The sequence below is a fragment of the Neoarius graeffei genome, chromosome 11 (genome assembly GCF_027579695.1).
Source record: "Neoarius graeffei isolate fNeoGra1 chromosome 11, fNeoGra1.pri, whole genome shotgun sequence".
Taxonomy (NCBI): Eukaryota; Metazoa; Chordata; class Actinopteri; order Siluriformes; family Ariidae; genus Neoarius; species Neoarius graeffei.
In genome coordinates, this window is record NC_083579.1 from 67145921 (window position 1) to 67173799 (window position 27879).

General features: G+C 41.4%; 1 protein-coding gene across 1 annotated transcript in view; it reads right to left on the reverse strand.

Moving 5' to 3' along the window:
• Positions 1–1770: 1770 nt before the first annotated feature.
• LOC132893966 (protein unc-79 homolog) overlaps positions 1771–27879 on the reverse strand; it is a 72995-nt gene continuing 46886 nt past the window's right edge. Inside the window, exons 32-51 of the mRNA XM_060933147.1 lie at positions 26562–27806; positions 24719–24820; positions 23380–23565; positions 23199–23337; positions 17336–17476; positions 17085–17123; positions 16864–16976; positions 16682–16767; positions 15291–15464; positions 15082–15150; positions 14805–14915; positions 6091–6195; positions 5913–5990; positions 5729–5818; positions 5410–5585; positions 5138–5321; positions 4838–5041; positions 2696–2773; positions 2525–2566; positions 1771–2425 (exon numbers count right to left, since the gene is read on the reverse strand). Of these exons, the coding sequence (XP_060789130.1) occupies positions 2237–2425; positions 2525–2566; positions 2696–2773; positions 4838–5041; positions 5138–5321; positions 5410–5585; positions 5729–5818; positions 5913–5990; positions 6091–6195; positions 14805–14915; positions 15082–15150; positions 15291–15464; positions 16682–16767; positions 16864–16976; positions 17085–17123; positions 17336–17476; positions 23199–23337; positions 23380–23565; positions 24719–24820; positions 26562–27806 (3551 nt within the window). The 3' untranslated portion in view covers positions 1771–2236. The remainder of the gene's footprint in view (positions 2426–2524; positions 2567–2695; positions 2774–4837; positions 5042–5137; positions 5322–5409; positions 5586–5728; positions 5819–5912; positions 5991–6090; positions 6196–14804; positions 14916–15081; positions 15151–15290; positions 15465–16681; positions 16768–16863; positions 16977–17084; positions 17124–17335; positions 17477–23198; positions 23338–23379; positions 23566–24718; positions 24821–26561; positions 27807–27879) is intronic.

Sequence of the window (27879 nt, forward strand, 5' to 3'; positions counted from 1 at the left end):
GGTCCCACATCACCCCTCTACTCATGTCTCTTCACTGGCTTCCAGTTGCTTTCAGGATCCAATTTAAAATTCTCACTCTCACATACAGAGTACTCCGTAGTCAGGCCCCTGGTTATCTGACTGATATCCTCCACCTCTACTCAGCAGCTCACTCCTTAAGGTTAAACAACCTAAACCTACTTCTTGTCCCCGTACACATCTAAAAAGCCATGGTGATCGGGCATTCGAGTCTGTTGCTCCAAGGATGTGGAATGCTCTACCTCTATCCGTCAGGCTTCCTGACTCTTTTAAGACACTACTGAAAATGCATTTGTTCAATATGGCATTTGGGTAACTGTTACATTTTTGTCTTTTATATATTGTTGTATTTCTGTGTATTGTGCTTCGTAGCTTTTATACATTGTCTGTATGTACTGTTTCTTGTATTTTATGTTTCTGTTTTCTTGTCTCTTGTATATTGTGACTCCTGTCCTATGTTTCCCCTTATTTATTCCCTGTACAGCACTTTGTGACACTTGTCTGTGAAAAGTGCTTTAGAAATAAACTTTACTTATTTACTTACTTACTTTATTACAATCACTCATAGTTAAGAGGATTACCCCAAGTTGCTGAGTAGGAATTTCAAGGTGAGGGAGACATTTCTTTGGCTTTTCTTGGTTGGAGCTTGGAAATAATAAGTTGTGACTTCAGATCAAATAAAGTGTTTGTTCTGGTGTTGGAGCCTATTTAAGGGCCAGAAAAATGTACAGGACATATAAAGAAATTAGCCAGCTCTGTTGAATGCCAATATTGAAATAGTTAACAGTTAATGATAGTTTTTGTTAGGTTTATTTTAAACTATATAATAATTAGAAATATTTTAGGACTTTACAAACTGCACCTTTAATGTTAAATTAAGTGAGTCAATATACAGCACTGTGGAAAAATCTTAGACATTCTACATTATCAAGTAGACTTCTACATTATTGAGTCAGTGACAAAAATGTTTTAGATTTCCAAAACATTAGCTTCCCAGCAAAAAAAAATTAATGTGACAGAAAACTGTTTGTATTTCAGTAACGAAAGCAGCGTATTACACAAGAGGCCACTTTTCAGACTAATAATAATAATAATAAAGCCTGTCAGCCCTGCGATAACCTGGCGACTTGTCCAGGGTGTACCTCGCCTCTCGCCCATAGTCAGCTGGGATAGGCTCCAGCTTGCCTGTGACCCTGTAGAACAGGATAAGCGGCTACAGATAATGGATGGATGGATGGATGGATGGATGGATGGATAATAAAGCCTGATGGGTTTTCCTGCAAAAATAAGAAGCAAGTGTGACAAAGTTTCCAGAAGAACTGTAGCTGGTTCTGCAAGATGCTCAGTGAAACTTGTTAAAATGACTAAAACTAGCCAATTTACATATAAAACTGCACAAATTATCCTTGAGACTACCACTTTTTTTAAGCAAAGGGTCATCAGGTCATCACACCAACTATTGACTGTTTCATTTATTACTGTTTACTGCTCTTTATAGTATTTTTAAATGTAGAATTAATTAATCAATCAATCAATTAATGAATTTCATTATTTTCAAAGCAATCTTGGCTATATGGCATTGCTTTGCATGTGCCTAAGACTTTTACACAGTACTGTATATTGTAGCTTTAATTTTTAAGGTGTAAATATGACAGGTTGACTACAAGTTAAAAACATATGTATTTTCTTTATTTGTTTTACATGAAACAAACATACTATATTATAAACAAACTGAATACAATATAAGCCCAATACATCGATCACCATTCTCACGAGTACCTTTCTTACATATTCTGATGATTCGTACTACAGGTGTGTACTCTACAGTGTGACTTTCACCCCGTTTAAACAGTCTCACTGAAATGCACGCACACATGTGCACGCACACACATACACACGTATACATACATGCACACAGTAGGAAAACTCACATGTACTGCTGTCCTGGCACCTTATAATTCAGTGTCACGCCCTTTATGCATGATCATGTTAATTACATGCAGACAGAAAGAGCCTGATGAAGGTATTTACAGTCACATTTTTTTTAGTTTCGCTCCTGTAGAGTTGCTGTTGCCAAAATCCACAGAATGTAGAATATTTCTGCTCATACAAAAGCATTGCTGCAAAATACTATATTTGGTTTTAAAGAAAAAAAATAAAGTATGCTGGTTAGCACAGATTGCTGCTGGTCTTTCAGACGCTTCTATAGGACCGCACATCACATGGGGTAGAACTGTGAGGCGGCCTCGGACGACTGGATCTCAACCTGAGCCATTTTAAACTGAGTACACTGCAGCCATTTGCGCAAAGCAAAGGGAAAAGTGCTGGAAGCAGGACCCTGGAGACACTGGTTATTCACTCGGTTCTGGATGGCTTGGAGACGCAGCTGGAGACCCGCAGATAAATGCTGCAAATCAACACAGCAAGTTAATTGGCTCTGAGGGAAACAGATGCTATCTGGGTTAGGCATGAACTATTGGCATAACACTGTATGACAGATACTTACATTTAGACTGGACTGAATCATTGGCAGCCACATAGGAATTAACTGAAGCAATGGGCAAAACAGAAGATAACAGTGTAAGCATCAGAGATGGGAATCTTGACCATTTGGTTCTGCTCAGTCAACATGAACAATTTCTTCATGAGGATTTATATTTAAGAAATCCAAACTTACTTTCACAAAAATGGTTGAATTACATTCTTGTAAAGCTTCCATCAGACTAATGACATGCAAACACACCATCTCTACCATCTAAAAGGGAAAAAAACTGACAGTCTCAGAACAGCTGTCTTGAGGAATTGCAAAATAGCATTATGCTTCGTATCATGCAATCACAAGCATAACTCTTCTGGAGAGTATCCTGTTCAAATGGTGTAAATTTAAAATTATATCATGTAGTAAAAATCAGATTACAAATGCAATCTTTTGTCCAGGTCATTTTTCTCAGGTGTTCTTTTAGTGTCTACAAACCAAATCAGCCAAATCATTTGTCCGACGACTCAGGCTCAACCTTCACTGATGCTAAAGATACTAATCACTCTCAAAATATAATATAAATCTATATTAATTAATAAAAAGCTAAAAACATGCTGTGTACAGTGTCTTGCAAAAGTATTCATCCCCCTTGGTGTTTGTCCTGTTTTGTCACATTACAAGCTGGAATTAAAATGGATTTTTTTTTTTTTTTTTTGGGGGGGGAAGCACCATTTGATTTACACAACATGCCTACCACTTTAAAGGTGCAAGTTCCTTTTTTTATTATGACACAAAGAATAATTAAGATGAAAAAACAGAAATCTGGAATGTGCATAGGTATTCACCCCCCAAAGTCAATACTTTGTAGAGCCACCTTTTGCTACAATTACAGCTGCAAGTCTCTTGGGATATGTCTCGATTATCTTAGCACATCTAGCCACTGGAATTTTTGCCCATTCCTCGAGGCAAAACTGCTCCAACTCCTTCAAGTTAAATGGGTTGCATTGATATACAGCAATCTTCAAGTTATGCCACAGATTCTCAATTGGATTGAGGTCTGGGCTTTGACTAGGCCATTCCAAGACATTTAAATGTTTCCCTTTAAACCATTCCAGTGTAGCTTTATTAGTATGTCATTGGTACATTGTCATTGGACAGTAGCAGGTCATTGCCCTGCTAGAACGTGAACCTTTGTCCAAGTCTCAAGCCTCTGGCTGACTCAAACAGGGTTTCCTCCAGAATTGCTCTGTATTTAGTGCCATCCATCTTTCCTTCAATCCTGACCAGCTTTCCTGTCCTTGCAGATGAAAAATATCCCCACAGCATGATGCTGCCACCACTGTAGGGATGGTGTTCTCAGGGTGTTGGGTTTGCACCACACATGGCATTTCCCATGATGACCAAAAAGTTCCATTTTAGTCTCATCTGACCAGAGAATCTTCTTCCATGTGGTTGGGGAATCTGCCACATGCTGTTGGGCAAACTCCAAACATGATTTCTTATTTTTTTTCCTTAAGCAATGACTTTTTTCTGGCCACTCTTCCATAATGGCCCGCTCTGTGGAGTGTACAGCTTAGAGTGGTCCTATGGACAGATACTCCCATCTCTGCTGTGGATCTTTGCAGCTCCTTCAGTGTTATATTTGATGTCTTCGTTGCATCTCTGATTAATGCCCTCCTTGCCCAGTCTGTGAGTTTTGGTGGGCGGCCTTTTCTTGTCAGGTTTGTAGTGGTGCCATATTCTTTCCATTTTGCTATACTGGATTTCATAGTGCTCTGTGGGATATTCAAAGTTTGGGATATTTTTTTATAACCCAGCCCTGATTTATACTTCTCCACAACTTTGTCTCTGATCTGTTTGGTTCTCATGTTGCTTGCTTAGTAGTGTTGCAGAGTCAGGGTCCTTCCAGAACAGGTTGATTTATACAGACATCATGTGACAGATCATGTGACACTTTGATTGCACACAGGTGGATCTTAATCAACTAATTATGTGACTTATGAAGTGAATTGGTTGGACCAGCTCTTATTTAGGGGTTTCATACGTATGAAAGCAGGTGAATACCTATGCACACTCTAGATTTCCAGTTTTCATCTTAATTATTGTTTGTGTCACAATAAAAAAAAAAAAAAAACATTTGCACCTTTAAAGTGGTAGGCATATTGTGTAAATCAAATGGCGCTAACCATCCAAAAATCCATTTTAATTCCAGCTTGTAATGTGAGAAAACAGGACAAACACCAAGGGGGATGAATACTTTTGCAAGACACTGTATGGCAATAAAGAAAATTTAGCTTTAATGATACATATGGCATATCAGTGGAATGTAAATTATCTTACCACTTTGTTGTGGGCCATGAGCTGGAGGATGCTGGGTGTGACTCGGCTCCAGAACTCCAGGCCTGTAAGAATAGCACTTGAGGAGAACTCGTTCTGGTTTTGGTTCTGCCCAGCTGGCGCTGCAGCTGCTTGCTCACAGTAGATGGTCCACAACTGAGCAAACATGAAGGCATGGAACAGGGAGCACATGTGGAGCACGGACGTCTGGTGAAAGAAGAGCAGAAATATCAATGCTGGATTCTCTTGCTTCAGGCTGCAGATAGATGAACAAATCCAGACTGAGCTGATCTGCTGCTGTACCTTGGATTGCTCTGGAAAACCAATGAGGATTACAATAAGGTGGTCTGCAATGTGAGAGCCAGCATCCAATGGAATGGGCATACAAGACGTGGAACCCTGATGCAAAGCACAATGGGTAAGCGAGCCCAGGAGAAGCCAGGAAAGCTGGCGAATGTGGGAAACACACTCAATGAACTCTTTGGGCCTGAAGAAAGAAGAACACAGCAATTCGCAACCTGTTAAAAAAAAGTCACTCATGTACTGTCATAGCATTATGAGCTGAGAACACTTACCCCTGTTGCATAGCAGAGGGTGGATGGTAGAGCCATGGCAGGTAACGAATCACAGCCTTGTTATCACGGTGGTTACCTTTACTGATTTCCATGGCAGCTACCTGAGCCAAACCCACTTTTAGATTCCCGCCAAAAGTATCCTCATGAAGGGGCTGACAGCAAGCTTTCATATGACTCTAAAGGAAGGATATATGGTCCAATTCCAATTACAGTGAATATTTGGCACAGTTTCAGAATTTGCTCTCGTTTCCAACAAATGTAAACAACAGGTAATAAATTTTATGCCGACTTATGTCTTCCTGTTTAATGTATACTGAACCTTTAATTTGGTCAAAGTGTGCATGTCTGCAATAAAATCCAGGAGCTCACTGAGATACTGCCTCAAACACTCCATGGCAACTGTTGTGCACTGGAAGAAAGGCCCAGAGATATATGATTTTTATCAACATTGGACATTGTTGTTAAATAGGACATCAAATAATTATATATAGTGTGCTGCTCACCCCAGGTAACGATGATATCATGTGTTTTTGGAGTATGGTAGACTCAGATAGACGTGTTCCAATGTCAACACATACAAACTTGTTGAAAACAGGGAAAAAAAAGAGTGATAGGTTTAGTAGGTTGAGTATATTTCTACTTCTCAGTGTCACCTCTTAAATAGAGTCGAGAACAAACTACCTGGACCAGTAGTAGTAGATTAGTATCAGGAATTGGAGACTTGAACTTCAGTGCTTGTAGCAACTCCAGAACTACTACACGGGACATGTAGAACTTATCCCTTTCCTGCATAAATAAAAAAAGAATAGAAAGAAGAGCTGAAATGTCGAAAAAAGTCCTCTTTATTTTTATCTTTGTCTCTGCATTTTGTCTTCTGCATTTCCCAGTTCTAGTTTGGGACTACACAACTTTTTTTTTTAAACCTATCTCTGCTTCTTCATGCAATATGACTATGTCTCCTATTAACGATTAATGATTAATCCCACGACTGCACACCAACATCCAGCTCAAATCTCTTCATTAAGTTTGCGGATGACACAACTGTGGTGGGTCTCATCAGCAACGGCGATGAGACAATCTACAGGAGTGAGGTGAGCCGCTTGGCCATGTGGTGCAAGGACAACAATCTCCGTCTGAACGTGGAGAAGACGAAGGAGATTGTTGTGGACTTCAGTAGAGAGCACACCCAGCATGCTCCACTATCTATCGACGGTGCTGCAGTGGAGAGGGTGAGCAGCACCAAGTTTCTGGGTGTGCACATCTCTGAAGACCTGTCCTGGAGCAACAACACTGCATCACTGGCCAAAAAAGCCCAACAGCATCTGTACTTCCTTCGCAAACTGAGGAGAGCAAGAGCCCCGGCCCCCATCATGCACACTTTCTACAGAGGCACCATCAAGAACATTCTGAGCAGCTGCATCACCGTGTGGTATGGCGCCTGCACCGTGTCCTGCTGCAAGTCTCTGCAGCGCATCGTGAGACCAGCTGAGAGGATCATTGGTGTCTCTCTCCCTTCTCTAATGGATATTTATAACTCCCGCCTCACCCACAAAGCCATCAGGATTGCAGGTGACCCCACCCACCCATCTCACAGCTTCTTCAGCCTGCTGCCGTCGAGGAGGAGACTGTGGAGTCTCCGGGCCAAAACCAGCAGGCTCAAGAACAGTTTCTTTCACCAGGCAGTCAGGAGGCTCAACTCCCTCCCTGTTCTGCCCCTCCTCCCCCCTCTGCCCCCTGCCACAGATTCTGCTCGCACACCTCCCTTCAGCATCTGACATGTTATTCTCACAGTTCCCCCCCCCCCCCCCCAACACACACACACACACACATACATCTCATCGTTCATTAACGCACTGAACTCAGGGACCGCACATCTCATTTTACCTCACTCATTTGCACTATTCCGCACTACCTCATCTTAACAGCTGCTAGTTTGTTTATACTGCTTATTTCATGTTTACCTGCTATACCTCAAGTGCCCTTGACTGTTAGTTTATTTGAACCAATTTGTGTGTGTGTGTGTGTGTGTGTGTGTGTGTGTGTGTGTCAGTGGCGTCTGGTAGTCTTTCAAACAGGGGAGGCTGGTCGGTTACGATATTTCCAGATTTTAAAAGAAAAAACACATCAATTTTGCCCATACTCTTGCCTCTGATCTGGCTGATTGTTGGCAGGGTCACAAACTGTGAAATAACAGGTTCTTTTGGCCCATTAGCCTACTGTCCAATATACATGATGGTGGTGTTGGGGGTGGTATATTTTAACATTTTATATTTTAAAATTGTGGCATGTGGCATGTTGTTTAAAAATTGATCATTATTGAAAGCAGCTGTTTGTCAGGAACCTCGGCAGTAACAGCAGAGTGTTCTGGAATAGGCACAAGCACTGACCTTGGGGAGCCAAACATAGAGCTGGGTGCCACACATTTCATTCAATGACACTTTCCCTATATTTTACTTATTTTGACTGAGAAATGTTTTATTGACAATTTTGATAACCCTTCACTTTTAATCCAGGTCTGTAGTGTGAAATGTTCTCGGCTGTGTTTTTGTTTAAAAATGTTTTCCAAATTGTAGCTGTGTTTAATTCATATCCAGAGAAATATATATTCCAATATAATATACTCAGCATAAACATTTTAAATAGATTCTATATTTTTGGTCCATCCATGACATATTACTAAAGTAGCCTATTTACTGTTGTTGATGTGGGTCACTTGCTGTTAGCCAATTCACTTTCTCGTACCAGGAGAGCTGAAAGGAACGAGTATTATTCCCTACCTTTTTCACCAAGTCAATTTGAGGCGTTGGTCTACCCTGCTCTTTAATTTTAATTTTTTCCTCGAAAGGAAGACTGGCAAATGGCTTCGCCAAAATTAAATCAGCAATGCTTGGCATCCGTGCGCAGCTTTCTTGTTAGCTGACTAGCCCCCTCAAGTTCAAGTTCAGTCACTCAAACGAAATTTCTGGAACTAAGATAGCAAACTTGACAACACTATATTTACACTTTATTTACAATGAAAATATATACAAACTATAAAAAAGCTGGCACGGTGGTGTAGTGGTTAGCGCTGTCACCTCACAGCAAGAAGGTCCGGGTTCGAGCCCCGGGGCCGGTGAGGGCCTTTCTGTGTGGAGTTTGCATGTTCTCCCCGTGTCCGCGTGGGTTTCCTCCGGGTGCTCCGGTTTCCCCCACAGTCCAAAGACATGCAGGTTAGGTTAACTGGTGACTCTAAATTGACCGTAGGTGTGAATGGGAGTGTGAATGGTTGTCTGTCTATGTGTCAGCCCTGTGATGACCTGGCGACTTATCCAGGGTGTACCCCGCCTTTCGCCCGTAGTCAGCTGGGATAGGCTCCAGCTTGCCTGCGACCCTGTAGAAGGATAAAGCGGCTAGAGATAATGAGATGAGATGAGATAAAAAAGCTGGTAGAAACCGTATGTAATGAATGAAATCGAAATGTAAGCTGATCTCTTACAATACACCACAGCACTTGCGAATCCGCATGGGACTGAACTGAAATTCACCGCTGCCTGTCTATATTTGAAACGAGCTGTCAATCAAAGAAAATATCCGGCCGCTTTCACCAATCACCAGTCTCCTTGCGGAAAGCTTTGCCATGTCCCTCCCACTGTGAGGCTGGGAGTCCGTGGGGCGGGCGTTTTCGCAGTATTTGTCCAATAACCGTCTTGCATTTTGAGATTGAAAAGCGCAGAGCTCCCAAATGCCATTGAAGTCCACTGAGGCTGGGAGTCCGTGGGAGTCCGTGGGCAGGCGTTTTCGCAGTATTTGTCCAATAATCGTCTTGCATTTTGAGATTGAAAAGCGCATAGCTCCCAAATGCCATTGAAGTCCACTGAGGCTGGGCTGCATCGCGCTGTCACGAGGGGGAAAAACTCACGCGCACATTAGGCGAACTGGGGAAAGTTATAACGGAATGATTTCGCACTGTAGTTGGGTTGAGCACATATATTTCTATGATTCTGGATCTGAAATAGCAATGTTATAAGGTCGGCTATAACATAAGCCTAGCGCAATTCATCCTACACGATGTTCGTCATTTTTAGAGGAGGCTGAGCCTCCCTCGTTGTCTTGGAGCAATCGCCCGTGGTGTGTGTGTGTGTGTATATATATATATATATATATATATATATATATATATATATATATATATGTATGTATATATGAGTGTTTAGTCTACGTCTAGTTCATATCTAGAGTGTTTATACTGTTTATATTGTCTGTTTGAGTGTTTAGTCTTTGTCTAGTTCTTATCTAGTGTTTACACTGTTCATATTGTCTGAGTGTTTAGTCTATGTCTAGTTCTTATCTAGTGTTTCTAGTGTTTATACTGTTTATTTATACTGTTCATATTGTTTGTCTGAGTGTTTAGTCTATGTCTAGTTCCTATCTAGAGTGTTTATACTGTTTATATTGTTTGTTTGTTTTTTCAATTATTCTATTTTTATTTACTGCATTGCCTGTTTGCACCGTGGGTCAGAGAGGACTGAAATTTCATCTGTGCTGTATGTCGAGCATGTATAGCATATTTGACAATAAAGTTGACTTGACTTGACTTAATCAATGAAATCTATCAATGATTCTACATCATGCTGACCTTTGACACTGCCCACAAAATGGCAATACGACTGCGCCCTTAAGTGAGTGAACTTAAGTGAGCAGGAATACAAAATAATTTTAAAGCACTGCTTCATGCGACACAGTGTGACAATACAGGGTAGTTAAAATGCATTTGTGCAAAATGTGTCATATTTCTAGCCTATGGGTTTGGGGGGTTTTTTCCACTGCAGGTCGCCCTTTAATGATATTTTCAGTATAATGTTCTCAATGCATATTCCATACTGAAGACCAGCAGATTAAAATAGCAGTCAGCCCAGCTTTACTTATACAGCCCCAGCCCAGATAGAAAGCCGTTTTAACCGCTCCCTCTCTCTTTCTTTCTTTCAGCAGCAAGATCTGTGTCAGCATATTTAATCTTTCTGGGTACAAGGAGAAGCACAGACAACACAGCTGCAATAGTGTAACTATTTCTGTCATGTTTACTGAGGTCATTTTAGGATACGACTTTGCAAAGCCGAATTATTCAGATTTATTCAAATGGTTTACAGTGGTGCTTGAAAGTTTGTGAACCCTTTAGAATTTTCTATATTTCTGCATAAATATGACCTAAAACATCATCAGATTTTCACACAAGTCCTAAAAGTAGATAAAGAGAACCCAGTTAAAAAAATGAGACAAAAATATTATACTTCGTCATTTATTTATTGGGGAAAATAATCCAATATTACATATCTGTGAGTGGCAAAAGTATGTGAACCTTTGCTTTCAGTATCTGGTGTGACCCCCTTGTGCAGCAATAACTGCAACTAAACATTTCCGGTAACTGGTGATCAGTCCTGCACACCGGCTTGGAGGAATTTTAGCCCATTCCTCCGTAGAGAACAGCTTCAACTCTGGGATGTTGGTGGGTTTCCTCACATGAACTGCTCGCTTCAGGTCCTTCCACAACATTTCGATTAGATTAATATCAGGACTTTGACTTGGCCATTCCAAAACATTAACTTTATTCTTCTTTAACCATTCTTTGGTAGAACGACTTGTGTGCTTAGGGTCGTTGTCTTGCTGCATGACCCACCTTCTCTTGAGATTCAGTTCATGGACAGATGTCCTGACATTTTCCTTTAGAAGTCACTGGTATAATTCAGAATTCGTTGTTCCATCGATGATGGCATGCCGTCCTGGCCCAGATGCAGCAAGACAGGCTCATTTAAGCCAAAAAGTTCTATTTTGGTCTCATCCGTGCACAAAACATTTTTCCAACAGCCTTCTGGCTTGTCCATGTGATCTTTAGCAAACTGCAGATGAGCAGCAATGTTCTTTTTGGAGAGCAGTGGCTTTCTCCTTGCAACCCTGCCATGCACACCATTGTTGTTCAGTGTTCTCCTGATGGTGGACTCATGAACATTAACATTAGCCAATGTGAGAGAGGCCTTCAGTTGCTTAGAAGTTACCCTGGGGTCCTTTGTGACCTCGCCGACTATTACACGCCTTGCTCTTGGAGTGTTCTTTGTTGGTTCGACCACTCCTGGGGAGGGTAACAATGATCTTGAATTTCCTCCATTTGTACACAGTCTGTCTGACTGTGGATTGGTGGAGTCCAAACTCTTTAGAAGTGGTTTTGTAACCTTTTCCAGCCTGATGAGCATCAACAACACTTTTTCTGAGGTCCTCAGAAATCTCCTTTGTTCGTGCCATGATACACTTCCACAAGCATGTGTTGTGAAGATCAGACTTTGATAGATCCCTGTTCTTTAAATAAAACAGGGTGCCCAGTCACACCTGATTCTCATCCCATTGATTGAAAACACCTGACTCTAATTTCACCTTCAAATTAACTGCTAATCCTAGAGGTTCACATACTTTTGCCACTGACAGATATGTAATATTGGATCATTTTCCTTAATAAATAAATGACCAAGTCTAATATTTTTGTCTCATTTGCTTAACTGGGTTCTCTTTCACTACTTTTAAGACTTGTGTGAAAATCTGATGATGTTTTAGGTCATATTTATGCAGAAATATAGAAAATTCTAAAGGGTTCATAAACTTTCAAGCACCACTGTAGTCAAATCAGTATCTTCAATACTGTCCATTAAAGTATATTATTAAAAATATATACAGTGGGATACTGAGAGAACCTGCCTAAGAAAAATCGATATAACCATGAGCATAAGACACAACTCTGATGGATGGGATGTTATGGAGATCCATGTGAAGGACAATTCCCCATACTGAGTTAAAAAAAAAAAAAAAGATCTGCAGGGATTCACTTATGTTATTATCAGCAGACCTCTGGAGTGGATTTATATCCTCCTCCTCTGGACCAGCTTTCTAAAATCTGAAAATCAATAGACACTGATGGAATTCTTCAAGTGGTAGGTAGGAAACAAGAATGTGAGAGAGACAGACCATATTTCACAACAAATGAAGGGTGCATAATATTCAGTGTGCTCAGCAGAGGTACACAGCATTTTTATCATTGTTAATGATATGTACATTTTGCAGAGAATTGTTTCCATAATCTAAGCACTGTTCAGTAGTCCTTGAGTTAGCGCTCCTTTGAAAACGTAGTGACTGCTTGACAATCACTTGTAAAATATTTAACAGTTATTCCATGAAATCGAGCCGTACATGAGCTGATAGCATATGAGGCACGTAGCGCTGAGTCGGCTATAAGCCATGTATGACGAGATTGAGTGGAATAACTGTTTTATTTTATCCACATTCACTGGATTTTGAGAAACAGAGCATTTTTATTTTTTGTAAATTTGATAAATAAAAACTTTGTACAAAACGTCTGACAAAATCATTTCTGCTTAGAAGATAAACAAACCGACAAAATGACAATAGCAATTTGTGAAAAATGCTAAAATAATAATTCTTCAAAAATAAAAAAGGTAGGTTCTTACCATGGCGGCACGGTGGTGTAGTGGTTAGCGCTGTCGCCTCACAGCAAGAAGGTCCTGGGTTCGAGCCCCGGGGCCGGCGAGGGCCTTTCTGTGTGGAGTTTGCATGTTCTCCCCGTGTCCGCGTGGGTTTCCTCCGGGTGCTCCGGTTTCCCCCACAGTCCAAAGACATGCAGGTTAGGTTAACTGGTGACTCTAAATTGACCGTAGGTGTGAATGTGAGTGTGAATGGTTGTCTGTGTCTATGTGTCAGCCCTGTGATGACCTGGCGACTTGTCCAGGGTGTACCCCGCCTTTCGCCCGTAGTCAGCTGGGATAGGCTCCAGCTTGCCTGCGACCCTGTAGAAGGATAAAGCGGCTAGAGATAATGAGATGAGATGAGGTTCTTACCATCAAATACTTTCATTCCATACTTTGTTGCTTTTTTTGTATTTTTTGTAGTTTTGTTTTCGAATAGAGTTTTTATTTTGTCCTGGCTTAGTTCAGCAACACGTGCCACCATTTTCTTTTTCTTTAGGGTTTTTTGGCGGTTTTTAAATGGGGGAACGACTATATTCTTTATAGAGTCCCTATATATATATATGGACTATATTCTAGCTATTTCTGGTTTTTTTAAATATTTGATAACAAAAGTGATACATCTGACGATGTGCACCACCATTTTGTTTTTCTCTACTCACAGTATATGATCTGATAGCCTAGTAGTAGAGTACCCAATCAGAGCACGCAATTGCTCATATCCAGTGAATGTGGAGAGACTAAGGTTCTATATTCAGCACACTAAGTACTAATCAGGCAGCACGGTGGTGCGATGGTTAGGACTGTCGCCTCACAGCAAGAAGGTTTCTGGTTTGAACCTCACGGCCAATGAGGGGCCTTCCTGTGTGGAGTTTGCATGTTGTTCCTGTATCTGTATGGGTTTCCTCTGGGTGCTCTGGTTTTCCCCTGTAGTCCAAAGACATGCAATTAGGCTAACTGCCTACTCTAAATTGTCCATTGATCAAGCTTATGGCCCTTTTTCAGCTCATTTCAGCCCGACACGGCTCGCGTTTCGACTACCTCAGAGCAGCACGACTCAGCCCGCTTCAGCCCTACTCAGCACCCAAAACTCGCACGGTTTTGGAGTGGGGCTGAAGCGAGCCAAACCGAGCCGAGTGGGGCTAGGGGCGTGAGGAGACACTCCCCTGTGCACTGATTGGTGAGGAGGGGTGTCCTCACATGCCCACACACGCCCCGCGAGCATGCTGGGGTCTGTAAACCCGGAAGAAGAAGAATTACGAATTACGAGAATTTCTGAAGTCTTATGCGCCTTGCCTCATCTATACGCTCTTGCCAGTATCTGTTGGCGTTGTCGGTGACAACAAGCCACAGCACCAAGACCAGCAACACTAACGACTCCATGTTTATTGTTTACTATCCGGGTCGTGAGACTACCGCTTAAAAGGTCACTGATGTCACTGTTTGCGCCGCATAACGACATCACGTGACGTCCACCCGCTTTCGCTAACTCCACCCAATGTGTCCACCCACTTCCAGCCAGCACGGTTCAGCGCGGTTGTAGTCGAAATGCAACCCCAACAGCCCCACTCAACTCGACTCAGCCCAACTCAGCACGGCACGGCTCAGCCCAACTCAGCCGCGTTGGTAGTGGAAAAGCGGCATTAGAGAGAGATGGGCTCTGCCAAGTTGAAATGCCCTAGACACATCCAATGATGGACTGTTAAAATGTCATCAGTGGTGCCCTTACAGCCTTTGCTGGCTATGGGGAAGAAGTAGTACTAATCATGGATATAACAGGGCATGAAATGCTTCTAAGCTGTCCATTACAACATCCTTCATAAATGAATATTTCCATTTTCCACAGTACTGTAGGAAACCCATACAGTGTAAGCCTATTGATTGTACACTTACCTTACTGAAGGTTTTGTAGCAAAGGCCACAGAGTTCAACAAGGTACGAGAGGCTGAAGACACCATACTGAATAACAAAGCTCAGCAGTTTAGAGGACGGCTCCAACAAACTCTGGCAGAAAAATGCAGACAAAACTCTTACCCGAAGAGAACCCCAAGCCTCCAGCACTCACTTTAAATGTCATTTACATCATATTGATTTTAAAAATTATTCTCAAATAGTGTGAATTATCTGTTTTTCAAGTGCACATTCAAAGTGCACGTTCAAATGAGCTTACCCTGGTTGCACTAGTAGTAGGAATCTTCAGTAAGCAGATGATGATTCTCAAGCTGGAGTCCAGTGGATACTTAAAATAAGAATCAGATTAGGAAGGAAAAGAAAATAAGTTGTCTGACAGTTCTTCAGTACAGACAGATCAAAACCAATCGCCATGCACCGTGAATTCAAATCTAAATGATAAATAGGCAAAAAGCTTTAATACGGTACCTTTAGAGGCACAACAACAGGAAGTTTGGTCAGAAAGGTTTGGAATTGGTTACAGATGGTTGTCCAAAGGTTACTAGGGGAGTCCATAGGAAGAGCCTCCATGAAGGTGGCAATGTTGTCCAAGCAGTGGAGCATTGTGCCCCCTGCAGGCAAACTCTTCTTATTGTTCAAACCCTACAAGCAAGGTACGTGTCATTGCATTATTTCAAGCAATTCTGAAATCAAATGAGGAATATTCATGTGTTATATAAGACACTGCTCTGTTTATCAAACAAGCAAACAATGGTCGCATAACATTTTAAAATAGAAACAGATTAGCCTCAAGTGCAAGACTGTTGAGTGTCTATTGAAGAGAATAGTTAAAGACATTTAAAGGCATGTTATCTTATTACGAGAAAACTTCACATTAAAGATAAATGCTGTGCAAATCTCATTTTCACAGACTGCCCTGAAAGCAGATGATGAAAAAGAAATGATTTGACTCTTTGACAACAGTGCCATCTGCTGGTAAATTGTATGTAATTTTATTGTCAGAGAACCAAGCGTGCATGGCTTTGTGTCAAAATCTTCTCATCTCATCTCATTATCTCTAGCCGCTTTATCCTGTTCTACAGGGTCGCAGGCAAGCTGGAGCCTATCCCAGCTGACTACGGGCGAAAGGCGGGGTACACCCTGGACAAGTTGCCAGGTCATCACAGGGCTGACACATAGACACAGACAACCATTCACACCCACGGTCAATTTAGAGTCACCAGTTAACCTAACCTGCATGTCTTTGGACTGTGGGGGAAACCGGAGCACCCGGAGGAAACCCACGCGGACACGGGGAGAACATGCAAACTCCGCACAGAAAGGCCCTCGCCGGCCCCAGGGCTCGAACCCAGGACCTTCTTGCTGTGAGGCGACAGCGCTAACCACTACACCACCGTGCCGCCCCGTGTCAAAATCTTACACATCAACATTTCCAGTGTTAACACCTACAGTGTTGTAATTAACTCCTACAGTGTGTGTTTGAGTCCATCTGGACTTCATATGTGCCAGCGTAGATTAGTGGCATAACGCTGCTGTATTACTAATTTTTTTGGACATAAGCCATTTTGCCTTCTTCTCTCCTGAATATTTTCATGGCCAGAAATGAGTGAGCTTATGCTAGGGTGGGAGTGAAGCAATAGGAGGTGTGACATTAGAAATTTGTTGCTGCAGGGGTATTTTCAAATTCACTTCTGTTAAAATTACACACTGCAAACAAAGGCTCAGAAGCCCTGTCCCATTTCTTACAACCTGGTTTTATGGACGTACCCTATAAGTGTCACGTATCTGCCAAAGCTGTAGTCTTGCGCCCTATTTTTCTGCTTGTAAAATAATTATAACACAATTATTTTAGGACCTACCTCAAGAAGCTGACTTAATGCTGCCACAGAACTCAATTCATTAAAATCAATGAGAGATGTGGCCAGAGTGCGGAGGAAGCTTCCATCTGAAAACCAAAAACAAGTGCTTTCTCAGTGTTTATTCGTGTTTTGTGTGTAGAATGAGTGTGTTTATGAGTATGCATGAGCAGATGTTTGGTTACCTTTAATGTTGCTCTGGAATAGCTGTGGCAGGATGCCATTAGGGGCGAGCTGATGGAGCACACAGCGCAGGAACTGCTTAGCTACACCGGCAGCATTACCAGGGATCAACATGCTTGAATGACCAACACACACATATAAGTTGCGGAGTACACAGGCATAATAACGTACACACTGAAGACATACAGCCTAGACACATACACACAAAGACAAATACACAAACCTTTCAGCCTGGCCTGAGTAACTGGCACTCGATGCCAACCTATAACACAAAACAAATCTGAAGAACATACTGAAATGGCTGATTTATTTCACAGCCATGCACTATGTTTTTATCAACCAGTATTTTAATTTCACACTATCTGATTTTATGTCCTTTCCTATTCCAAAAAAAAAAAAAAAGGAAATTGTTGTAGTGTGTGCTATGAGCTGTGCAGTGTATGCTGTGGGTTGATTTGTGCTGTTGAACTTTACCTGCCCACTGACTGCATGATGTCGAGAAGCAGTGGAGCGGCCAGGTCTGGACTCAGATGGGTAAACATTGAGAGAACGACTACAGCCAAAGCCAGGGTTTCTTCATCATACTCTTCTAATACATCACCACAGTCTCGACACCTATCGCACACATAAATGAAATGGATATTAACTTGATAAGATAAGCCTTTATTGTCATTGTAACATGTACAATGAAACTGTAGGTGCTCCTACTGATTAGTGCATATTAAGACTATTAGTAAACACACATTTCAAACACAATCCATCAACCCATCCATTATCTGTAGCCGCTTATCCTGTTCTACAGGGTTGCAGGCAAGCTGGAGCCTATCCCAGCTGACTATGGGCAAGAGGCGGGGTACACCCTGGACAAGTCGCCAGGTCATTGCAGGGCCGACACAGAGACAAACAACCCTTCACGCTCACATTCACACCTACGGTCAATTTAGAGCCACCAATTAGCCTAACCTGCATGCCTTTGGACTGTGGAGGAAACCCAGGCAGACACAGGGAGAACATGCAAACTCCACACAGAAAGGCCCTCGCCGGCCGCTGGGCTCAAACCCAGGACCTTCTTGTTATGAGGCGACAGTGCTAACCACTACACCACCCTGCCACCCCCCAAACACAATCACTTATTTCATGTATTAAAAAAAAACTTTAAAAACAAACACAATCAGTACTAAAATAGCAACAAATTATAGTGTCATTGGAAGTAAATATTGCACAGTAATTATATTGCACTGGATATATATTGCACCGTCAGTATATTGCACAGATTAATTGATGTTCAGAGGCCTAATGGCCCACGAGAAAAAAAACTGTCTTTTAGTCTGCTTGTACTGCAATATAAATTGTAGTTCTATTGTGACTTTTTGCATTTTTTAAACATTTAATTACGGATATATTGATATCATTCCTGATACTGATACGTAAATGACTAACATACTTACAACCCCGATTCCAAAAAAGCTGGGACAAAGTACAAATTGTAAATAAAAACGGAATGCAATAATTTACAAATCTCAAAAACTGATATTGTATTCACACTAGAACATAGACAACATATCAAATGTTGAAAGTGAGACATTTTGAAATTTCATGCCAAATATTGGCTCATTTGAAATTTCATGACAGCAACACATCTCAAAAAAGTTGGGACAGGGACAATAAGAGGCTGGAAAAGTTAAAGGTACAAAAAAGGAACAGCTGGAGGACCAAAATAATTGCAAGTCATTAGGTCAATTGGCAATAGGTCATTAACATGACTGGGTATAAAAAGAGCATCTTGGAGTAGCAGCAGCTCTCAGAAGTAAAGATGGGAAGAGGATCACCAATCCCCCTAATTCTGTGCCGACAAATAGTGGAGCAATCTCAGAAAGGAGTTCGACAGTGTAAAATTGCAAAGAGTTTGAACATATCATCATCTACAGTGCATAATATCATCAAAAGATTCAGAGAATCTGGAAGAATCTTTGTGCATAAGGGTCGAGGCCGGAAAACCATACTGGGTGCCCGTGATCTTCGGGCCCTTAGACGGCACTGCATCACATACAGGCATGCTTCTGTATTGGAAATCACAAAATGGGCTCAGGAATATTTCCAGAGAACATTATCTGTGAACACAATTCACTGTGCCATCTGCTGTTGCCAGCTAAAACGCTATAGTTCAAAGAAGAAGCCGTATCTAAACATGATCCAGAAGCGCAGACGTCTTCTCTGGGCCAAGGCTCATTTAAAATGGACTGTGGCAAAGTGGAAAACTGTTCTGTGGTCAGCCGAATCAAAATGTGAAGTTCTTTATGGAAATCAGGGACGCCGTGTCATTCGGACTAAAGAGGAGAAGGACGACCCAAGTTGTTATCAGCACTCAGTTCAGAAGCCTGCATCTCTGATGGTATGGGGTTGCATTAGTGCGTGTGGCATGGGCAGCTTACACATCTGGAAAGACACCATCAATGCTGAAAGGTATATCCAGGTTCTAGAGCAACATATGCTCCCATCCAGACGACGTCTCTTTCAGGGAAGACCTTGCATTTTCCAACATGACAATGCCAAACCACATACTGCATCAATTACAGCATCATGGCTGTGTAGAAGAAGGGTCCGGGTACTGAACTGGCCAGCCTGCAGTCCAGATCTTTCACCCATAGAAAACATTTGGCGCATCATAAAACGGAAGATACGACAAAAAAGACCTAAGACAGTTGAGCAACTTGTCTCCTCAGTCCCCAGACATTTACAGACTGTTGTAAAGAGAAAAGGGGATGTCTCACAGTGGTAAACATGGCCTTGTCCCAACTTTTTTGAGATGTGTTGTTGTCATGAAATTTAAAATCACCTAATTTTTCTCTTTAAATGATACATTTTCTCAGTTTAAACATTTGATATGTCATCTATGTTCTATTCTGAATAAAATATGGAATTTTGAAACTTCCACATCATTGCATTCCGTTTTTATTTACAATTTGTACTTTGTCCCAGCTTTTTTGGAATCGGGGTTGTAATATTAAGTGATCAATAGTGTTCTGGAACATTTATTTAGCTCTGTTTATGCTGGTTGTTGCCATGTGCTGCTAGCAATGAACACATCGAGTTGAGATAGTTTGGCATTTGGGCAGCACAGTGGTGCAGTGGTTGGCACTGTTGCCTCACAGCAAGAAGGTTCCGGGTTCAAGCCTCCGGGTGCTCCGGTTTCCCCCCATTGTCTAAAGACATGTGGTTAGGTTAACTGGCTACTCTAAATTGTCCATAGGTGTGAATCTAGTAGAAGGCAACAGGAAACCACTAGAAACTTTGCTGCCTGGAGCTGTCAGAGTGACCATGTCACTGCAGTGATATGCCAGAGAGAGTTTGGCATTTGAGTAGTATCTGTAAAAGAGAGTATGAGGGCAGCTGGCCTGAGCTTGTAGAGCTGTATCAGTAAGCGTGGTTATTAAAAATGACCACAAGGTGCCATGAATTGCACCTGGACTCATGAGCAAAGTGTACACGCTGGCAAGTGATGGAAAAGTGTCTCAGTACTTACAAAGCTGAAATGCTCTCGCACACAACAGTGCACACTCACTTGAAGGTATTCATGTGTATACAATTCACAGCATGAGCTCATTTTTAATAACCATGCGTATTTATACTGATTAACATGCTCAAGTTGCCTGTTCTTTTGCACATGGTATTAGATGTTGGCAATTTTTAGACATAAAATTAAATCACAGTATCGGACCTACTGTATGCCTCTTACCACTAATGGTATCAATGTACGCCAACATTTAAAGGTAGACTGACTTTCAGATTTTTCAGGTTTAGGTCATAAAAATAATTTTCCCTGACACTCAATTATTTTTGTTTAGTGGACCAAAACCTACTGAATTCAAATCACAAACTTCCAATTTTATTAGGTTTATTTTTGAATAGAACAATTAATTAATTTAGGGCCACGTGGCCCTAAATTCTCCGTTATTATTTCTTGCTTCACTGTGACGCAATACAAGAGACTATACCATGCATCACGTGGTGGGCTTTCCCTGTTCGCACAAGGCATTGTGGGATACACATTTGAAAACAGGAGAGGAAGATGGAGGACGCAAATGAAATGTGGAAGACTGACAACAGTAACAGAAAGCGAGAAGAAAAGACGCTACGTTGTATGCAAAGGAAAGGAAACGCAGGACCAAACTAATAAATATTGGCGATCAGCGAGCACCTCAGTGTGATCAGCTGTTCATTTAGCAGCAGAATGATGTAACTGTCAGTGCACAGTCAAGGTAAACCTGTAGATGCCAGTAAATCAACACTGGATGCCAGCTGCCGTAAAATCCAAGAGAAGAAGAAGAAGACGCCGAAAGGTAAACATGTTTTCAAGTTTCAAGTTTCAGATTTATTATCCTTTAAGAAAGGAAATTTGGTGTGCAGCAGGTATTCAGAGAACATGAGTTAAGAAGACATGGACATGGACCACACAGACACATTCATAAATATATTTACACACAAGCACATTACTCAAATGGATATACCCACCAGCCCCCCCCACCCAGACCCATGACTGTCACTGTTAGTTATTGCCACTAAACAATGACAATAATGCCGCTTTTCCACTACCAACGCGGCTGAGTTGGGCTGAGCCGTGCCGTGCTGAGTTGGGCTGAGTCGAGCTGAGTGGGGCTGTTGGAGTTGCATTTCGACTACAACCACGCTGAACCGTGCTGGCTGGAAGTGGGTGGACACATTGGGTGGAGTTAGCGAAAGTGGGTGGACGTCACGTGATGTCGTTAGGCGGCACAAACAGTGACATCAGTGACCTTTTAAGCGGTAGTCTCACGACCCGGATAGTAAACAATAAACATGGAGGACATGGAGTCGTTAGTGTTGCTGGTCTTGGTGCTGTGGCTTGTAGTCACCGACAACGCCAACAGATACTGGCAAGAGCGTATAGATGAGGCGAGGCGCATAAGGCTTCAGAAATTCTCCTAATTCGTAATTCTTCTTCTTCCGGGTTTACGGTGTTTACAGATCCCAGCGTGCTCGCGGGGCGTGTGTGGGCGTGTGAGGACACTCCTCCTCACCAATCAGTGCACAGGGGAGTGTCTGCTCACGCCCCTAGCCCCACTCGGCTCGGTTTGGCTCGCTTCAGCCCCACTCCAAAACCGTGCGAGTTTTGGGTGCTGAGTAGGGCTGAAGCGAGCTGAGTCGTGCTGCTCTGAGGTAGTCGAAACGCGAGCCGTGTCGGGCTGAAGTGAGCTGAAAAAGGGTAGTGGAAAAGGGCCATAACAGTAACTACAGAAAAATAGGGGGAAAAAAAACCTAGGTATCCCTTAATGAATTAAGGGTCCTAATGGCCACTAAAATAAAAGAATCTCTGGCACGCCTTGTCCTTACAGCAGGAATTCTAAAATGGCGGCCTGAGGGGAGCAGACTAAATTCCCCAAAAAGTGGGTGGTCGGGGTATTTTAGAATTTGCTGTGCCTTACTCATGACCCATTTTACATACACATCTTGCAGCTGGGTAAGATGAACCCCAACCACCTTTGCTGCCACATTAACTAGCTTTGATAACCTGCCCTTACTGGTCAGTGGCAGACCACCATACCACACAACAATACAAAAGGACAAAACAGATTCAATAAAACTTTGATAAAATAAAGTCATCAAGGCCCTGCACACATTGAAAGACTTCATCTTCCTTAAAAAGAAAAGCCGCTGTTGGGCCTTTTTACACATAGCATCAGTGTTACTTTCAAATGACAATTTGTTGTCAATAATGGTTCCCAAGTATCTGTATTCTGTGACATCAACATTTTCGTTTTGAATACCAGTATGTGTAAAAGATTTCTGAGACCTGTGGAAATCAATTATCATATCTTTGGTCTTGGCTACATTAATAGATAAATAAAACTCTTTACACCAAGCAATAAAATCATCAACAACAGAACCATGCACATGCGCACACGGACTTCCTCTGTCTGCTTGACTGCGCAAAGTGAATGATTTCATGCACATTGTTTGCTAGGGAATCCCCTCAAATTAAATAACTTCCCAGCCACAGAATGGCCTGTTTTTTTAAGATATTACAGAAATAAACGTATATTACTAAATTTCACCGGTTTTATGAAATCGAAAGGCCGTCTCCTTTTAATGTTAGAACTGTCATACACCCTGATACTCTGAGTGACCATTTTGTACCTTATTCTCTTTCTGAGACATCACAGAAGTTTCACAAAAAAAGACTGAATTGATTTTATGAAATGCTTATTAATAATTACAGTTAATCATAATATGAATTACACAAAAATATATTTATAGCCATAAATAAACACGCATGCATACACATATGAAATAAATCCACCTGTCAGCCATATTGGTTGGTTGCTCATCACTGAAGTCCTCTGGTGCAGGCACAAACATGCTGACTGTGCTAGGAGCTGACAGCAGGCTTGTCTTAGTGAGACCTGATGGCACAAATTTATGAAAGTTCATCATTAGGACTTCCTAAAACTTTGTCTGTCTGGTTCGTGGACAGTATCAACAAGTGTTGTGTGCTGAATGTGAACAATTCTTTTGAAATGTTTTTTTTTTCCTACAGTGCGGGTAAGAACCTGTTTCCCAAGTGCTGATATTGTGTGGCGCACTGGACTGATGTTCCAGCTGTCTCTTCATCAGCTGACTCATTGTCACAGCTCCCAGAGAGCCTCGCTTCACCTGACGGTACTGAGCTGTCAGACATAAACCGAGACGCAGAAAGATGTGTAAGGAAAGCTCAACTAATATTTAAACACATTTACATTCTCCATAGAAATGAGACAGCACAATGGACTTATTAATGAATACAAACAATTAATTAATTTAATAGAGCTGAACCACATTTTTCCATTTCTCTCAGTAAAAACACCATGGCATTTATTATGTGTATAGGTATACCAGAGGGTTTTATTGTTTTTGTATTGTGAAAAAAAATTAATAATAATGGAAAAAAATCACATTCTATACAGGGTGTCCCAAAAAAAATGTACTCACATTTTGACTCCTCATAACTCATTGGATTTTTCATTTCTTTTCAGATCAAATTAACCCTAATAATGGCCAAAGTACGACTAAGTTTTGAAGAAAGAACATTTATCATGAAGTGCTACTGGAAGCACGAAAACATCATGGAAGTGCAAAGACAATTTAGAAGACATTTTCACAAAGATCCACCAACGCGACGCACCATTGCTCGCATCCTAGATAAGTTTGAATCAGATGGAACTGTGCATGACGTCCATAAGGAGCGTTCAGGAAGACCACGGTCATCAACCAGCCCAGCAAAGGAAAATCAGTTGCTGGAAACCCTCAACCGATCCGCACAGAAATCTGTAATGGCTTGTGAGACAGGAATCCCAAAATCAAGCGCCCATCGCATTTTGAAGCGAGTTCATTGGAAATGTTACATTCCAACATTAATCCACGCTCTAAATGAAGACGATCCTGAGTGAGTACATTTTTTTGGGGACACCCTGTATTTTGATTTAACACATAATTAACGCTTGACCATCCCTTCTGCTGACATCAACAGATGTTTTGAAATGGTTCTTAGTTTCAGTATGTTGTCACTATTTTGAAAATCATTTAATCCCCATTATATAGCTTTGCTATGTGTAAATGTATATACATCTTATAAAATCACTGTGTAAGGCCTCACTCTAGTGAGTACAGGTTTAGCAAATGCATTAATGAAGGCTGGTAAACATCATTATGTTTATATGTAAGGATGAGTGGATCCAGTTAGATATATAGTATATGGCTGGCTTAATGGCTCAAAGACAGCTTTATGAGCCAGAAGTACCATGTAATGGATATGTAATGGATGAAAAGATATTTAGCTCCTACTTGTTACTGAGGAGCGGTTGCTTGTTTCTGGGATTGTGGCTTCGAGTGCTGGGGCTGAGGCTGACTCTCGGGGCTTTTCCAGTTTGGACAGAACCTTGTGATCTGCAAGGCAATTTAGGAGGTTGATAGGAAAGATTTATTGCTCACTAATATGTTGAGCTCATATTATATTACTGACTGTATTACAATTAAATAATATTGGCTGGCATTGAGTGGTATATCAGATATATTCCATTCAGCCAGCATGATACTGAATGAGTTAAAGATAAGTTCAATATCATGCTAGCTGAATGGAATATATCTGATATACCATGAAAAAAAAAACATTATTATTATTATTATTATTATTATACAGTCCTTCTGGGTGTTCAACACATCTTTCTCTTCCAAAATTCTCTCAAAATCTTTTGTATTTAACAAAGCAAACCTGGCAGCCATGTTTGTTTACAAATTGTCGCAGTCGCTTGCTACCACGGAAGTTTTACGTCTCCGACGTGTGACGTTATGTTGTCTTGATAACCATGCAATATCATAAATCATATTCAACACTCATTCTTTATTGGGTAGAGTGGCGTAATACACGTAGGATAAGTGATATGCTAACGATATTGCATGCTATCAAACCAAATGAATGAAGCCCACTAGAAGGAAATAGAACACGTTTTTATTCCATAGAAATAGTGTCCTGTATGTATAATATTTATTCTATTCACTGATTATGAGCAATCATGCGCTCTGGTTGGCTACTCTACTACAAGAATATCAACTCATATACTGTGAGTAGAGAAAAACAAAATGGCGGAGTGCATCAAGTCAGATTATATCACTTTGTTATCAAGTATTTTAAAGAAACAGAAATAGCCAAATAAAAGAATATAGATTCCCCCCCCCCATTATCTTCTGTTCCACACTCCAGCCCAGTCGATGGCAGTAATGCACCTGGTTTGTCAATCGCCAAAAAAAGAAGAAAACAAAATGGCGGCGCATGTTACTGAACCAACCGAGGATGGAATTAAAAACTCTACTCGAAAACAAAAAAAACAACAAAATATGGAATAAAGGTATTTGATGGTAAGAACGTATCCTTTTTATTTTTCAAGAATTATTATTATAGCATTTTTCACAAATTGCTCCGGTCATGTCGCCGGTTTGTTTACATTCTAAGCAGAAATTATTTTGTCAGACGTTTTGTATAAAGTTTTTATTTATTTGCAAATTTGCAAAAAATAAAAATGCTCTGTTTCTCAATATCCAGTGAATGTGGATAAAATAAAGCAGGTATTCCACTCAATTTTATCGTACATGGCTTATAGCTGACTCGGTGCACTATCAACGCATATCCCACTCAATTTCGTGGAATAAGTGTTAAATATTATTGACTGGTAATATTATATATTGCATGTGCTGTACCAAACTGTCAATACTTAATTGCTAATTCATTTATGTGGGATCTCTAATTATGTGAGTCATAACTAACAAATGTATGGCATCTGAAAATCAAAGAGTTCATAGTTCAAAGGGTGACAATAAGGAAAGTCCAGCTTTTGACGCTTTGTTAGAATTAGACATATAGCACTGACACTCTCTTACAAATGGTGTTTTATTGTCATTTATGAGATTTAATTTATAAATAAAGTGCTTGTTTTGTTTCGCATTTTGAAGTATTCTGTATGAAGCCATCAGGCTGAAATAAAATTAATTATCTCCTTTCTCTGACTAGCAGTTATATTGCTGGAAGTAACATGCTAGGATGATTTATATACATAAAAAGATGGACACAAAGACAAAGTGTACTTCTGTACTCACATATAAATGAAAACATGCAGATCAAATAATTGTTTACCAGAGTCTGTGGTCTCCTCTCCCATCTTGTCCATCGTGTTGAAGGAAATGTCCAGGTATTCCCTCTGAATAGCACTGACTGCAATCTTCCTCTGTTTACGCTGACGGGGTACAATCTGGATCTTAAACTCGGCCTCGTCGCTTTCATCTTCTGGTTTTGGCTCGCTCTCTCTCTCATCACCAGTATCCTCATCATCTTCAGCGTCATTCTCATCCTCATTGTGAGCTTCTCCTTCCTCCTCTTTCTTGGCTTTCAGTGGGTCCAGGTTTTCCAGGGTATCCTCAGGAATGTTGAGGTACACAGATTTACCTGAAGGGCTTCCTTCAGCTTTGTCTTCAGACTGCAGATATTCATAATCTACAGATGTGTCCGGAACATGTGGCGACTTTCTTAACAGGTCTCTTTTCTGCTTCAGAGTCATGGGACTCTCTAAACCAGGATGATGTATGGGATCTGGGAGGTCCAGCGAGGCAGTAGGGGTTATAGAAGAACTTCTACTCTTAGATGCCTGCACAGGACTCCCTTTGGCAGGACTGGTAGGTTTGCTTGTCCTTTCTTTCGAACAGTCCTCAACACTCACTTGGACATGAGGAGATAGACGCAGGATAGTGCTGGCAGATGATGGTGATGGATGCTCAGATTTAATCTGCATTCCGGTTGGAGGTTTTGAAAGTGCCTCAAACAAATCTTCATCACTTTCGACGATGCGCAGTGGTGGAAGGGGTTCAAAGACCAGTGAGTCACTGTCAGATAGTGATAGAATAGAGCGCTTCTCTGGTATAGAAGTGCAGTCTGAGGAGAGATCAATCAGGTCACCATCTTCTTTGCCATGAGCAGACTCAGATGAAATGACCAGGGGAGAGTCGAGGCCTGCGGATTTATCCTCAAAAGTCTCCATACAGCTCAGGCGCACTTCTGGAATAACAGGTTTGATGTTATCAAAATGGAGGTTGGATCCTTCGGAGGATTCCTTGGCACGTGCCCTGCGTGACTGTCTAGTCACTGAGCTAGAACATGAGGGTGGTGGAGGAGGAGGCCCTTGCAAGTCACATCGGTCAATGCAGGATTTACGCCGATGTTCATCAAGGTTGAAGAGAATGGAGTCTGTGTTGACAATGTCAAGAGACTTCTGTTTGTGCATGGCCTGTAGTCGTTTCTTCTTGCTGCTGGTCTCCTCTCGTGCCGGGTGCTGCAGACTGTCCTGTAGGGTTCCTGCCTCCCTGTACTCTGCCAACTCAATCTCACCTGGAACAGATTGCAAAGATTGGCTTTAAGACTGCACTGGAAGTATGGCTTACTCTAAAATTTCAGAAACAAT